At 47.1% G+C, this 15,971-nt stretch overlaps 1 protein-coding gene across 4 annotated transcripts in view; it reads right to left on the bottom strand.

The window, feature by feature from the left end:
- The window catches only part of REPS1 (RALBP1 associated Eps domain containing 1), a 137,495-nt gene extending 133,294 nt beyond the window's left edge, over positions 1-4,201 (bottom strand). For 2 of the 4 annotated variants that reach the window (XM_040350537.1, XM_040350534.1), the window contains exon 1: positions 3,241-4,200. In XM_040350537.1, coding sequence (XP_040206471.1) covers positions 3,241-3,393 — 153 coding nt within the window. In that variant the 5' untranslated portion in view covers positions 3,394-4,200. Of the gene's footprint in view, positions 1-3,240 lie in introns of all 4 variants that reach the window. The other 2 variants (XM_040350535.1, XM_040350536.1) reach the window with 2 other exon arrangements.
- Between the last annotated feature and the right edge of the window lie 11,770 nt (positions 4,202-15,971).

Here is a 15,971-nt window from a genome sequence, read left to right on the forward strand (position 1 = left end):
CCCCCCCCCCCCCCCCCCCACTTAAAATAAAAACTAAACAAACTAGCAATACACAAAAAAAACTAACTGTTTTGTGGACAATGCAAGAAGGGGAGGATCAGAGGAGATACACAATGCAGAGGATTAACCCCTTAGGTTCCACAGGGAGAATAAAACATGCTTTACTGCATATACAGACCGATTTTACTGTTGTGAGTTTAGTAACACTAAGTCTAGCCTATATAGACACGTTTCAAAGAGAAAAAAAATATTGAAAAAAACACATCTGCAGCCTTAAACAAAACCGATTTATTTTTGTTAAAAAAAGCCCAACACCAGCCAAAAAGTTTGTTTTGAATCGGGTGGATAATGTTTATAATATGTCACTTCGGCTCCGACAGGAGAGGCAGGGGGACAAGATGTACTGTAATATGAAATCTCACCAACAGGGACAGAGAAACAAAAAGCACTTTTTATAGTGAGGAGGGAAAGATTAAAGATTGTAAAGGCATTGGGGGTTATTTACGAAAGACAAATCCACTTTGCACTATAAGTGCACTTGTAAGTGCAGTTGCTGTAGATCTGAGGGGAAGCTCTGAAATGAGGGGAAGCTCTGCTGATTTTATCATCCAATCATGTGCAAGCTAAAATGCTGTTTTTTATTTGTCCCCCTTAGATCTTCAACAACTGCACTTGTAGTGCAAAGTGCATTTGCCTTTCATAAATAACCCCCATTGTGCCTTAAATAACAAGCATACCTACCTGCAGGCCCGAACCCCCTCTTCTGGGGTTCCCTGCCAGTGCTCTCAGTTACTACTCTTCTTGGTGCACCCAGACAGCAAGCTGCTTCCTATGGGGGCACACCTGTGGGATCGCTCCTAAGCTGGGCTGTGTGTCTCTCACCACATGCAGTGCCTGCCTCTGTCTCCAAGCCTGTAAGAGAGGGGACAGAACCAGCACTGCTGCATATGGGCTGGACTGATACAGGACTTAAGTAAGGGTTTATGGGAGTGCAACTAGTGGAAGGTTTTTCTTACCTTAATGCAGGTAATGCAATAAAGTGGATGTAAATCGGATTCATTAAATTTGAGTTGGGCACATACATCTGCAGTGTTTTCCTATCTCTTCAAAGTCCTTTCTCCTGCTCCGTTCTTCTGTTATCAGCATAACTTCTGACAAGTTCTCAGTCAACTGTAAAAACCAGCCTGAATTTTGTGTCAGGGAGGGTGCTATAGATTAGCAGAGAGCTGGTCTATTCAAAGCACAGCTCTGCAAATCTCTGCCTATGTGGATTGGGGGGTGTGTGCACGCAAATTTCCTCCAATCAGCTGTCTCACAGTGTATGGCAAGAATCTACACCCACAGGTGAATCAGGAAGAGAAAATTCTAACAGGACTTGCACGTTCTAAACAGTATATAAAGCTGAAGACATGATGCATGTAAAACTTCTGTAGGAGGATTTGTTTCATCTCTGTGTATCATCTGAGGCTGTTCACTTAGTATATTTGAGGGTTTACAACCAATTAGGTAATAAAAAATGTTTAGCTTTAAAAAAACACTGTCAGTTACTTCTTACCCCTCACCTCTAGTAGCCCTGCTCGGCCGCCAGTCCCCTTGCCTCTAGTAGCCCTGCTCGGCCACCATTCTTTTTAGGACTAGCCCTCATGACCTCCGTTGCCCTCACATCTCGTCCTGGTGGCCACCATTCCCCTCACTTTTTGTTCTGGTGCTACAGAGCAAATCTGACAAAAGTCACAAGCAGCAATACAAAGTAGTAGCCCTGCTCAGGCGCCAGTCCCCTCGCCTCTAGCAGCCCTGCTCGGCCACCAGTCCCCTCGCCTCTAGCAGCCCTGCTCGGCCGCCAGTCCCCTCGCCTCTAAGCCGCCAGTCCCCTCGCCTCTAGTAGCCCTGCTCGGCCGCCAGTCCCCTCGCCTCTAGTAGCCCTGCTCGGCCGCCAGTCCCCTCGCCTCTAAGCCGCCAGTCCCCTCCCCTCTAGTAGCCCTGCTCGGGCGCCAGTCCCCTCCCCTCTAGCAGCCCTGCTCGGCCGCCAGTCCCCTCTAGCAGCCCTGCTCGGCCGCCAGTCCCCTCGCCTCTAGCAGCCCTGCTCGGCCGCCAGTCCCCTCTAGCAGCCCTGCTCGGCCGCCAGTCCCCTCGCCTCTAGCAGCCCTGCTCGGCCGCCAGTCCCCTCTAGCAGCCCTGCTTGGCCGCCAGTCCCCTCGCCTCTAGTAGCCCTGCTCAGCCGCCAGTCCCCTCGCCTCTAGTAGCCCTGCTCAGCCGCCAGTCCCCTCGCCTCTAAGCCGCCAGTCCCCTCGCCTCTAAGCCGCCAGTCCCCTCGCCTCTAAGCCGCCAGTCCCCTCGCCTCTAGTAGCCCTGCTTGGTCGCCAGTCCCCTCGCCTCTAGTAGCCCTGCTCGGCCGCCAGTCCCCTCGCCTCTAAGCCGCCAGTCCCCTCGCCTCTAAGCCGCCAGTCCCCTCGCCTCTAAGCCGCCAGTCCCCTCGCCTCTAAGCCGCCAGTCCCCTCGCCTCTAAGCCGCCAGTCCCCTCGCCTCTAGCAGCCCTGCTCGCCCGCCAGTCCCCTCGCCTCTAGCAGCCCTGCCGCCAGTCCCCTCTAGCAGCCCTGCTCGGCCGCCAGTCCCCTCGCCTCTAGTAGCCCTTTTTGGCCGCCAGTCCCCTCACCTCTAAGCCGCCAGTCCCCTCTAGTAGCCCTGCTCGGCCGCCAGTCCCCTCGCCTCTAGTAGCCCTGCTCGGCCGCCAGTCCCCTCTAGTAGCCCTGCTTGGCCGCCAGTCCCCTCGCCTCTAGTAGCCCTGCTCGGCCGCCAGTCCCCTCGCCTCTAGTAGCCCTGCTCGGCCGCCAGTCCCCTCGCCTCTAGTAGTCCTGCTCGGCCGCCAGTCTCCTCGCCTCTAAGCCGCCAGTCCCCTCGCCTCTAGTAGCCCTGCTCGGCCGCCAGTCCCCTCGCCTCTAATAGCCCTGCTCGGCCGCCAGTCCCCTCGCCTCTAATAGCCCTGCTCGGCCGCCATTCTTTTTAGGACTAGCCCTGATGACCTCCGTTGCCCTCACATCTAGTCCTGGTGGCCACCATTCCCCTCACTTTTTGTTCTGGTGCTACAGAGCAAATCTGACAAAAGTCACAAGCAGCAATAAAAACTTGACAGAAGTTCTACTCCTTCCCAGGATCCAAAACTAATAATGAAACCTTTGACAGGTCAGGATGTCAACAGAAGCTTGAAAACGATATACGCGTTTACATGATTTTTTTGTTTACCTGCAAAGACACCTCACTAGGGAGCTGTGCTGCCCTGAAAAGTTCCAACACCCGCCCATTGGAGGCCACTTTCTTGGTGCTGTCAGTGTCACAGTAGGCAAACAGATCAGAGTAGTATTTCTGCTCAGCATCACTAAGGGACAGTCCTTCCATGCTTCACAGTAGACCTTATCTTTTGCAAGGATTCACAACAACCCTCAGGCCACTAGTTCCTCCAATATAAAGAAGAGGGGGGCTGTAGCAGTGTGTTGGTTTGGGTAGGTGATCACACATGTGCGTTACCAGCTGGCATAATACATCAGGAAAAGGACTCCCTCCACTGTGGTCCTGAGGTGGGTGCAAGAGGAAGAGGAAGCTCAGGCAACATGGGCTGCCCCCATATATCCAGGGCCCAGAGGCAGAGGAGAAGATGCTGATGGTAGCTGTGTCCACATGGAATCCCAGGGAAGGGAAGCTCCCTCTATAGATAGAGGACTGGGTGTGGGAGCAGCAGGTGGAGAGCTGAAGTTAAGAATAGCCAGTACCGCCCCTCTCTTCTCACACACTCTCTGTGGCTATGAACTTCCTTCACCACATGGGGGGCTGCTCCCAGCTTCCGCCCCTCTACATGTCCCGCTTTCCTCCGTGCGCGCTCCCGGAAACTTTTCCCAGGTGTGACGAGCCTGAGGCGGGAGCACGGGGAGGGCTTGGTGCGCTGCGCTCCCGGTGACGCCTCGAATGCTCCCGCAGATGAGAGAGACGCTTTGCTTGTTGGCTGCGGCCGCGGGACACCAGCGGAGCTCTCCACCTCGGCCGGCCGCCTAGGTTTCTTCTAGTCTGCACACACAGGCTCCTGGTGTCGCGCCCCCGGGGTGACGTCGTCACATACACAAGTCCGAAAAAAGACGTGAACTGGGGAGCCGGATGTAGAGACGGACACCCTTCACTCTCCGGGTTAATAGATCTGAGGGAGCGCAGCTGTGACAGTAGCGACCCCTTGCGGTGAGGAGGGCGGGATGGCACGGGGAGGAGCGCGGCTCGTCCTGCAGCTCACAAGAGCGCGCACGCAGGCTCCTGATGCAGCAGAGTTTAGGGAAACTTTCAATGAGTGACGATAACGTCGCTATAGCTGCAGTGCCACCATGTGGTATGAAGTAGCATCGCCTTCTACAGCAGTTTTTATACACAGCTTTAACACCCCTGTTCTTTGAAAAAGTCAATAAATAAAATACAGTAAAACCTTGAATTGCGAGCATAATTAGTTCCAGAAACATCCTTGCAATCCAAAGCACTTGTACATCAAAGCAAATTTTCCCATAAGAAATAATGGAAACTCAAATGATTCGTTCCACAACCATTTATTCATAAATCCTTTAATTTATAGTCCATATAAAAAGATTATAGTAATGTGATAAGTTGTGTAACCATAAAATGTCCATCCACAAATGGCAGCCTCCACAATGGGTTTAGAAGCAAAATCCAACAAGGGCTACAGAGTATAAAAAAGAAGAGAGGCGCCTGCTAAATGTTGCTAAATGTTGTACCTTTATTACATGTAACCATATTTGTACACTTAGAGGCTCCTCTCTTCTCTTTTATACTCAGTTGTGACATGACGCTACTTGTATATCAAGACATCGCTTGTATATCAAGTCAAATTTTTGATTGTCTTACAAAACGCTCTCAAACCAAGTTACTCTCAAACCAAGGTTTTACTGTAATATATATATATTTTTAACCACTTCAGCCCCAGGAAGGTTTACCCCCTTCATGACCAGACCATTTTTTTGCGATATGGCATTGCGTTACTTTGACTGGTAATTGCGCGGTTGTGCGACGCTGTACCCAAATAAAATGTATGTCCTTTTTTTCCCACCAATCAAGCTTTTTTTGGTGGTATTTCGTCACCTCTGACGTTTTTATTTTTTGCTCTATAAACAAAAAAAGACAGACAATTAAAAAAATATATATATATTTTTAATTTCTGCTATAAAACACATCCAATAAAAATTAAAAGAAAATCAAATCTCTTCATCAATGTAGGCCAATATGGATTCTGCTACATATATTTGGTAACCGAAATCCCAATAAGCGCATACTGATTGGTTTTCAGCAAAGTTATAGCGTCTACAAACTATGGGATATTTTTATGGATTTTTTTTTATATTTTTTACTAGTATTGGTGGCGATCAGTAATTTATAGCGGGATTACAGCAGACAAATCAGGCAAGACTAAGTGACACTTTTTGGGGGACCAGTGACACCAATACAGTGATCGGTGCTAAATAATATGCACTGTTACTGTACTAATGACAATGGCAGAGAAGGGATTAACATAAGGGTTAAATGTGTCCCTAAAGAGTGCTTTGTAACTGTGGGAGGGGGGGTGCTTGTACTGTTAAAGGCAGAGATCTGTGTTCCTGCCTAGCAGAAACACAAAGGCCCAGATTCTCAAAGGGCTTACGACGGCGCAATGCAATGTACGCCGTCGTAAGTCCTAATCTGGGCCGTCGTATCTATGTGACTGATTCTTAGAATCAGTTACGCATAGATATCCATTAGATCCGACAGGCGTAAGGCTCTTACGCTGTCGGATCTTAAATGCAATTTTTTTTTTTGCCGCTAGGTGTCGCCTCCGTCGTTTTCCCCGTCGAGTATGCAAATTAGCAAAATACGCGAATTCCTGAATGTACGCGCGGCCGACGCAGTGAAGTTACGACGTTTACGTTAGATTTGCGACACAAATAAAATTTACGTTGTTTGCGTAAGTCGTCCGTGAATGGGGCTGGACGCCATTTACCAATGACGTCCTTGCGATGTCATTTAGAGCAATGCACGTCGGGAAATTTTAGGGACGGCGCATGCGCATTACGTTCGGCGCGGGAACTCGCCTAATTTAAATGCTATACGCCCCCTACCCGCCTAATTTGAATTAGGTGGGCTTGCGCCGGGTGATTTACGCTACGCCGCCGCAACTTTACAGGCAAGTTCTTTGTGAATAAAGCACTTGCCTGTAAAACTTGCGGCGGCGTAACGTAAACCAGATACGTTATGCCGGCACAGTTTTACGCCCAGATACGAGAATCTGGGCCAAAATCTCTGTCTTCTCATGTTACAGAACGGTGATCTGTCTTGTTTACATAGGCAGACCACCATTCTGTATGCCTCTGGAACGATCGGTGGGTATCAGAGGACATCGCGTCCGCCGGACCCGCTGATTGGCTTCTGCTGTGTCCAATCACATCAGGAGCTATAAAGTTTTCTTAGCGCAGAGAGGCCATCCCACTGCAGTAAATGTACATGGGGCGGTCCAAAAGCAGTTAAAAAATAAAGTTTTCTTGCAAACATGGCAGAATTTGGGGCTACTCACTATGTTTTTTCACTACCCTGACAAACTATCAGAATAAAAGCTATTAGTCTTCAGTATTTTGAATTGAAACTTAACCCTGCTATCCTTTACAGCCAAGGAAGCTGCCATCTTAGCCTGTAAAGAGACACAGGAGGGCGCAAACGTCTAGTGCATTGCCACCACCTAATTTTATTTCATAAAAAGAGCCACAAACATAAGAAGGTACAAGCATATCAGGACTCAACTCCAGCTTAGGTCATGTCAAAGTTGCGGTTGGAAAGCTGGCGCGTTTTAGGGGACATGCCCCTTTTTCAGAGATGACTTAACATGTCCACAATTTATGTTTTCACTGTGGAACTGCAACAAGTTGGGCCAGCTCTGAGGAAGAGGACATGTCCCCTGAAAAGTGTTAGCTTTTCAACCACAGAAACGTTGGCATTGTCTAAGCTGGTGTTGAGTTCTGATATGCTTGTACCTTCTCATGTGTGTATGTTTTTGGCTCATTTTATTTTAAAAAAAAATGGTGGTGTAAAGGCACTGGACGTTTGAGCCCTCCTGTGTCTCTTAACAGTGTTGTCTGAAGTTTCCCCACTTGAGCAGGGCAGCATTGGTTTGGACACTACATATACACCAGCGGATGTGGGATGGAGTGAGAGCTGAGGTGTTAAGTTCTTGCAGCCATCTTAGCCTTGTTTGCTCTGCAATTGACATGGTGCTGCGTATGTGACCAGCTATGACACCACAAATACTGGATAGAACCCCTGCAAGCTGCTATACACCCTTTCCAGCTAACTATGCAATGAAACACAGGGATTTTTAGTTCACACATTGCAATACATGCTTAAACTAGCCAACTGCGTCAAAGTAATCCCTCTTAGGGCCAGTCCTACACTGCTTTGCCACTGCAAATGCTACAATGGGCACTATGCCAACCTGGGGCATGAAGACACAAGATGGGGCAGAGCTACTAGGTTCAGGTCTGGTCACTGACCTGTGTTATTTAAACTATCAGGTGCTAAAGGGTGTGACCAGCAAACTATGTGTCTTCATGTGCCAGGTTGGCATGGCGTCCACCGTAGCATTTGCAGTGGCAAAGCAATGTAGGACTGGCCATAAGAGGGATTACTTTGACACAGTTGGCCAGCTTAAGCAATATGTGTGAATTAAAAATCTCTGTTTTCATTGCATAGTTTGCTGGAGAGGATATTATAGCAGTGTGCAGAGGTGTGGTGTTAATATATAGTCACCAAGGATGAGCCGAAAACCCCCTGGTTCGGTTCGCACCAGAACTTGCGAACAGGCAAAGAATTTGTTCTAACACACCAACACCGTTAAAGTCTATGGGACATGAACATGAAAAACCAAAAGTGCTGATTTCAAAGACTTATATGCAAGTTATTGTCATATCAAGTGTTTGGGGACCTGGGTCATGCCCCAGGGGACATGTATCAATGCAAATAGTTTTTTTTAAAAACGTCAGTTTATTTGGGAGCAGTGGGCCATATTCTGAGTAAAGTTACGATGGAGTAACTCAGGATACTCCATCGTAACTCCCTTTTTTGGCCAGTGTATCTATGCTCCTGATTCTCAGAATCATTTTTGCATAGATACACTTAAGATCCGCCATCTGTAAGTCACTTACACTGGCGGATCTTAAATGCAATGACGCCGGCCGCCGCTAGATGGCATTTACATGAAGGAGTCATTTGCATATGCAAATGATCCTTCTACGCCGATTCACGAACGAGTTCGCGTCGCGTAACCGTCGCTAACGTCGTTTGCGTAAGCGGAAACTTACCCCTGCTATATGAGGGGTAAGTTTCCTCAAGTCTCGCGTAGGCCATGTTACGGATGGCGTCGGGTCCCCGTCGTGTTTTTTCGTCGGATACGTCGTTTACGTAAGTCGTTCTTGAATACGACTTTACGTCAATGACGCACACGTCGGCGTCATTGACGTTTTCCGCCGAGAACTGGAGCATGCGCACTGGGCTTTTTGCAGCCCGGCGCATGCCCAGTTCTTTTGCATCGGGGGCGCGCTTCATTTGAATAGAAGCCGCCCCCTTGGAGATCCGCCAGGCTACGCCGGGACACTTACACTCCGCTGTCCCAACTTATGGAGCAAGTGGTTGGGGAATACAACACCTGCTCCAGTAAGTTGGGACAGCGGAGTGTAAGTGCCCTAAGCGAAGCAGGCGGATATTTAGAGAGAATATGGCCCAGTGATTTTAATTATGCTTAAAGCGAAACAATAAAAGTGAAATATTCCTTTAAATTTCATGCCTGGGGGGTGTCTATAGTATGCCTGCAAAGTGGCGCATTTAAAGTGCCGTTTTTTTCAATGAATTTTATCTGTATTGCCGGAACCCGAAAATTCATGAATAGCCGCGAGTAGTTTTAAATGACTTTTTTCCTTTAGAAATAGAATTTTGCTGCAGGACTGTTCTAAACACAGGAAACATGCACTACTTTACAGGCATACTTTACACACCCCCAGGCATGACATTTAAAGGAATATTTCACTTTTATTGTTTTACTTTAAGCATTATTAAAATCACTGCTCCCAAAAAAAAGACCATTTAAAAAAAATTGTTTTGCATTGATACATGTCTCCTGGGGCAGGACCTGGAAACCCACATCCAATTTCCAATGGTGTAAACCCAGCCCTAGGCTGGATTCACACCTATGCAGTTTTAGTGCTTTTTGCATTTTGCAGATTTGCACTACAGCCCATTTACCATGATTTCCTATGGAACACGTTCTGTAGTGCAAATCTGCAAAATGCAAAAAAGCACTAAAACTGCATAGGTGTGAATCCAGCCTAAGACACCAGCCATTTGATGATTTGACGGCTTGTTCACACCAGATGCAGTTCAGTGTGTTTTTATTCTGCAAAAAGTGCAGTGCAGTGCAATTTAGTGCTGTCAACAAAAGTAGAACATATTCAATTTTTTTCTGTATGGAAATCATTTTGAACATGGCCAAATGCATCAAAAACAAACCAGAACTCACATGTCCTCAAATGAAATAAAGACAATAAAGAGCACTGGAATGTATTAGGCCAGGTTCACACCTAAGCGAATTGAGTGCGGCTTAAACTGCATCTAATTCGCAGGACATTTCAAAATACATTGTTTTCAATGAGGCTGGTTCACATATGTGCGATGCATCCGCACTGCGCATTGCCTCCAAACCGTGTGCGGTTTTTATGTCTTGCGGTGCGAATTCAGTCCCATTATCTTCTATGGGTACGCATCTTATTCGCAGATGTGTTCTGTTCTCTTCAGGAATTTCTCTCATTCAGCTCAATACACTTCTCCCCCACTCTCCTCTCACCTGGAACTTCTCCCAGGTCTCCAAATTCGCATCTAAAACGTTGCTAATCTGCAGAACACTTCTCTTATCTCTCTGCAGAGATAAGAGAGCTGAAATTCGCACCGCACAAGTGTGATTCAGGCCTCAAACACACATATGCAAAAACGCACCTGGAACATAGAAATTGTGGTGTGAACTGTCCCTGAACGTTCTCTTGAGAGAACAAGCACTTGAGACAGTTATCATTCACAGCATGACTTGAATGTATGATCGGGTTCACAGTTGTGCAGGTGGTTCTCACTGCAAGTCCACACTCATCCCCACAGACGCAAACCACCCACACAGAAAACGCAGGCGATGCGTACGGGTACCATTAATCCTAATGACACCCACACACACTGGAAATTTCAGCAGCTGGTAACTGCACCCCACTGGTCGCATACCTCCCAACTTTTGAACTTTACAATGAGGGACACTTAGAACAGGGGTGCCCAACCAGTGGCCTGGGAGCCACATGTTGCCCGCGGAGCCCTCTGATGTGGCCCGCGACCTCCTGCTCTGGGATGGCTGGTTGGCAAGCCCAGATTGCAGGTTGCCGATTTGCCATACCACAGCATCAGTGTTATGAATGAAGCAGGTGGTAGAGGAAGAAAGCGGCTGCGGACCAGAGCCCCATAAGCTGATGTTTCCTCTACAGCGCCGGCTTTGCCACAGAAGGAGTCTATGGCAAAGTTCAGCTAACCCGCAGGATAGACACAGGTGCACTACGCTGCACCCGCAGTGTGGGCACACCGCAGCACATCAGTTGAAAGCAGTCTTAGGCCCTTTTTACATGATCAGCCCGACCAAACGGGACCCTCAATTCACCTCTACAGAGCGACAGATGTCCATTTACGCTCGCCTACCTCCAATACAAAAAACAGAAGGGAATTTGTCCCCTTCCATCTGGGCAGATCGGAGGGCCCATAGAGTAGCCGTGACCTGTCATCCGCACGCCCTCGCTCATTGTGGCCCACGACTGGTTACCAAGTTGCTTAAGTGGCTCTCGCTATTCAAAAGGTTGGGCACCCCTGACCTAAAAGATACAGCACAAATCAGACTAGCATGCAGCTAGATCAAAAGACATTACCTTCCGAAGTTCCATTTAGGGAAACCATTGCATTTCTCCTAGTAAGAGACTGCAGAGCACCAATACAGACAAAGTTACTGTAGGTACCTATCCAGCTGTGAAACTGAGCAATAACACTTACCTGTGCCCTGCGTTGTTTCTGGTCCACTTCGCAATGCTGCACGTTTCAATAGCCTGTTGCCTTTTTTTCTGAACTGTGCTTCAAAAAACAAAAAAGGAAAAAAAAAATTGCTGCGTGTGTGTGTGTGTATATATATATATATATATATATATATATATATATATATATATATATATATATATAATTTATAAATGATACATTTAACAAAAGTCAGCCTTTTTCAGTGTGTTGTTTAGACATTTTTTTGAGTATTTTGCTTAAAGTTTCATAGAAGAATGTAATCTAGTTGAATACAGTTGGACTAAGAAATTCTCTTATATTTATGCATACATCCTGACCTCTGAATACACGGAGCGCACTGGATGGGGACACATGTCCAGAGAGACCTCAGGATGGGATGGGGGGGGGGCGGCAGGTGGTGGACAGGGAGATCGCAGGAAGGGATGGGGGGGGGGGATATTCCAGGGGGATTGCAGGATGGCGAGATCGCAGGATGGGATGGGGTGTGGATGGGGACATTGTAGGGGGATCGCAGGATGGGGTGGGGGGATCGCAGGATGGGATGGGGGATCGCAGGGTGAGATGGGGGATCACAGGAAGGGATGGGGGGGGACATTGCAGGGGGATCGCAGGATGGGATAGGGGATCGCAGGATGGGGGGTGGACAGGTACATTGCAGGATGGCTGGGATGGGGAGATTGCAGGGTGGCTGGGATGGGGAGATTGCAGGGTGGCTGGGATGAGGAGATTGCAGGGTGGCTGGGATGGGGAGATTGTATGGTGGCTGGGATGGGGAGATCGCAGGGTGGCTGGGATGGGGAGATCACAGGATGGGAAGGGGGAATCGCAGGATAGCTGGGATGGGGAGATCGCAGGATCAGATGGGGGGATCGCAGGAAGGGATGGGGGGTGGACAGGGACATTGCAGGGGGATCGCAGGATGGCTGGGATGGGGGGATCGCAGGATGGCTGGGGTGGGGGGGATCGCAGGATGGGATGGGGGGTGGTTGGGGAGATTGCAGGATTCAGGATAAATGGGGGTGGACAGAGAGCTCAGGAGAGAAACAGAAACATAAACAGTGCAATTCAGATTGAGACACAGAACACTTCCCCCTTTCTCAGCACACTCTCCATATGTTCTCCTTTACATCAGGCACTGGGGGGGGGGGGGGAGTGTTAGGAGGGGTGATCCAGGGATATGAAATAAATAGACAGGGATCCTAAGTCTAGGATACAGACAGCTAAGAGGGAAGATAGTGCAGGCTAGATTACAGTGTGAAGTGGAGGGAGCCATGCTGTGGATGGGAGAAGTATCTGGGGAATGGAGGAGCTCAGGAGTCTATCAGGAACTTCTGGCAGGGAAAGGGTGCAACTGTGAAGGCATTTGGTGAAGAGGGAATGGAGGTTTGCTGTGTGGGGACAGGAGGAACTGATAACAGGGAAGAGAAGATATGCATTAGGATGGTAGATGGCAATGGGGAGGAGAGCTGTAATCAGAGCTGGGATCTTAAATCACAGATTACAGGGAGAGGAGCAGTGGAGCTGTCAGTGGTGGGGAAGGAGAGGAGAAAAGCAGCCGGACTGAGAGCAGAGTTTGCAGGCAGGGGAAAGTGTGTAGGTGCAGCCGTGCAAGGGGAGCAGAAAGATCACCTACCTGTCACCAGCCGGCAGCAGCACTCAACACTTACTGTGAGGCAGACAGGCATCCCTTCTATATCACTGCGCCAGAGACAGACAGGCTGGGGGCCGGAACTATAAACTAACTGTCGGCAAATGCGGCTTAGCTGCCTCCGCCCCTACAAAAGATTCCCTCTCTGCTACTGCCTCCCCACTGATAAAAGGATGGGGTCCTAACAAAATGGTATTTAATGAATGGCCAATCTATAAGCTGCTCACTAGATTTGAAAACTGCCTGCACTCTACAAGAGTGAGTGGCAGTGGAGGCAATGCGGGAAACAACTCAGCTGAGCGGGACTGTGGGACATAGGTCCGAATGCGGGGCTGTCCCGCAGAATCCGGGACTGTTGGGAGGTATGCGTGGTGGTTTCCGTGCGGGCTGCAATTTAAAAAATAGAGCAATGAACTTTACTCTGCATTTTTAGGAGCCATGGCAACCCATTCAAATGGATGGGCTGCCATGCCCACGCAAAACACGTCTCGCAGATGTGTGAACCAAGGCTAACTCTTTTGGCAGATATCAATGGGTTTAGTTCTGCTTTAAGAAATTAATCAAATAATTACTGATTGAGACCCACTAGTATTTCAAAGGGTCATGGTACCGTCCTCTACTACTGTTCCAGTTGTACTATCTCAGTGGTTGGAAAATTCTTGATCACTTGGCCTAATCCTGATCCTTCCATCATTCAATTTACATGTGAAGTGACAATTATAATCACAGCGGTTGGTCTTCACAAAACTCTTGTTCCACCTAAGTGATTGACTGGACTCACAGGGGTTGATTTACTAAAACTGTAGAGTACAAAATAGAGTGCAAAATCTCTTGCTGCTGTGCATAGTAGCCAATCAGCTTCTAACTTCAGCTTGTTCAATCAAGCTTTGGCAAAAAAAACGAATAAATGAAAACTGATTGGTTTCTATGCAGAGCTGCACCACATTTTATACTCTCTAGTTTTAGTAAATCAACCCCACAGTCTTCTTTGCACTTGAACCCAGGGAAAATATGCTATGGTAGTTGTTCTACTACAACGGAGACTCATGTAAGTTCAACCTTAAAGACTCTACCTGGTAACACAACAGAGCTGATCAATCTTCATGGTCCACTGTACTTTACTCCAGTACTACTACCTCTGACCTCTCTCTCCTAATATATTACAAGTTGGCTAACAATGAGAATGGAGTGTGGGGAAGAGAGACTCCCCCAATCTGATGAATTTAAGTACAGTGGAACCTCGGTTTAAGAGTAGCGCGGTTAACCACTTAAGGACTGCCTCCTGCACATATACGTCGGCAGAATGGCACGGCTGGGCACAAGCACGTACAGGTACGTCCTCTTTAAGTGCCCAGCCGTGGGTCGCGGTCCGAAGCTCCGTGACCGTGACCGCGGGAACCCGCAGACCCGATCGCCGCTGGAGTCCCGCGATCGGTCCCCGGAGCTGAAGAACGGGGAGAGCTGTGTGTAAACACAGCTTCCCCGTTCTTCACTGTGGCGCCGTCATTGATCGTGTGTTCCCTTTTATAGGGAAACACAATCAATGACGTCACACCTACAGCCACACCCCCCTACAGTCAGAAACACAAATGACGTCACACTTAACCCCTTCAGCGCCCCCTTGTGGTTAACTCCCAAACTGCAATTGTCATTTTCACAGTAACCAATGCATTTTTAATGCATTTTTTTGCTGTGAAAATGACAATGGTTGCAAAAATGTGTCAAAATTGTTCGAAGTGTCCGCCATAATGTCGCAGTCACGGAAAAAATCGCCGCCATTAGTAGTAAAAAAAATTTTTTTTATATAAAAATGCAATAAAACTATCCCCTATTTTGTAAACGCTATAATTTTTGCGCAAACTAATCGATAAACGCTTATTGTGATATTTTTTTACCAAAAATAGGTAGAAGAATACGTATCCGCCTAAACTGAGAATTTTTTTTTATATATATTTTTGGGGGATATTTATTATAGCAAAAAGTTAAAAATATAGAATTTTTTTCAAAATTGTCACTCTATTTTTGTTTATAGCGCAAACAATAAAAAAACGCAGAGGTGATCAAATATCACCAAAAGAAAGCTCTATTTGTGGGAAAAAATTAACGCCAATTTTGTTTGGGAGCCACATCGCACAACCACGCAATTGTTAGGGTTCGGCTTAGGGTTAGGGGTAGGGTTGGGGTTTGGGTTAGGGTGAGGATGAGGGTGAGGGTTAGGGTGAGGGTTAGGGTTTCCCATTGAAGAATATGGCTAGGACTCAGGAATTGGAACAGAAGGCGGGTTCCCAGAGGTCAAAGGTCACAGGGCGTGGCTGACCCACCCCCACCAAAGTGTACCGCCAACCCCAACTAAGTCGGGGAATGAACAAGTCGGGGAATGAACAAGTCGGGGAAAGCGTTTTTGAATTTTCTAATTTGGAATTTTTACATTTTCGAATTTACAATTTTCGAATATTAGATTTTTGGATTTTCAAATTTTGGAATTTTCAAAATTTAGAATTTCCGATTTTTTTATTTTCGAATTTCTGCTTTTCCAAAACTTTGAATTTCCTAATTTTGAATTTCTAAAATTTTGATATTCCAAAATTTGAATTACCGAAATTCCTGAATTTCCGAATTCCCAAAATTTAGAATTTTCCGAATTTTCTCATTTTTAATTTTCAAATTTCCGAAATTCAGAATTTCCAAAATTGAAAATTCAGAAATTAAAAAAATGATACATTTTGGAATTAACTAATTTGTTAAAAAACGAATTCAGAACTAAACGAATTGCACATGTCTAATATCTATACAATTTTTTTTCCTTTTCATTTCTATTTTAAACTATATGGGTTGTTTTACAAGGTGATCGTTTATAATCACTTTAAGGATAGATGGACAAAGTAACAAGACACCACTATATAATGTATCTGTGCTATCCATCTCTCCCAAAATAAAAAAAAATGTATATCTGTTTTTGCTCCGCTTTTATCTATCTCCCACCATCCCAATATCTTTATCACCCCCTTCCCTACCCCACACTAACCTAAAACAATATTTAGGCCCGGATTCACATACATTGGCGCATATTTATGCCGGCGTAGCGTACCAAATATACGCTACGCCGACGTAGCGCAGAGAGGCAAGCACTGAATTCACCAAGCACTTGCCTCCCAAACTGCGATGGGTTCCC

Source organism: Rana temporaria, chromosome 4, assembly GCF_905171775.1.
Source record: "Rana temporaria chromosome 4, aRanTem1.1, whole genome shotgun sequence".
Taxonomy (NCBI): Eukaryota; Metazoa; Chordata; class Amphibia; order Anura; family Ranidae; genus Rana; species Rana temporaria.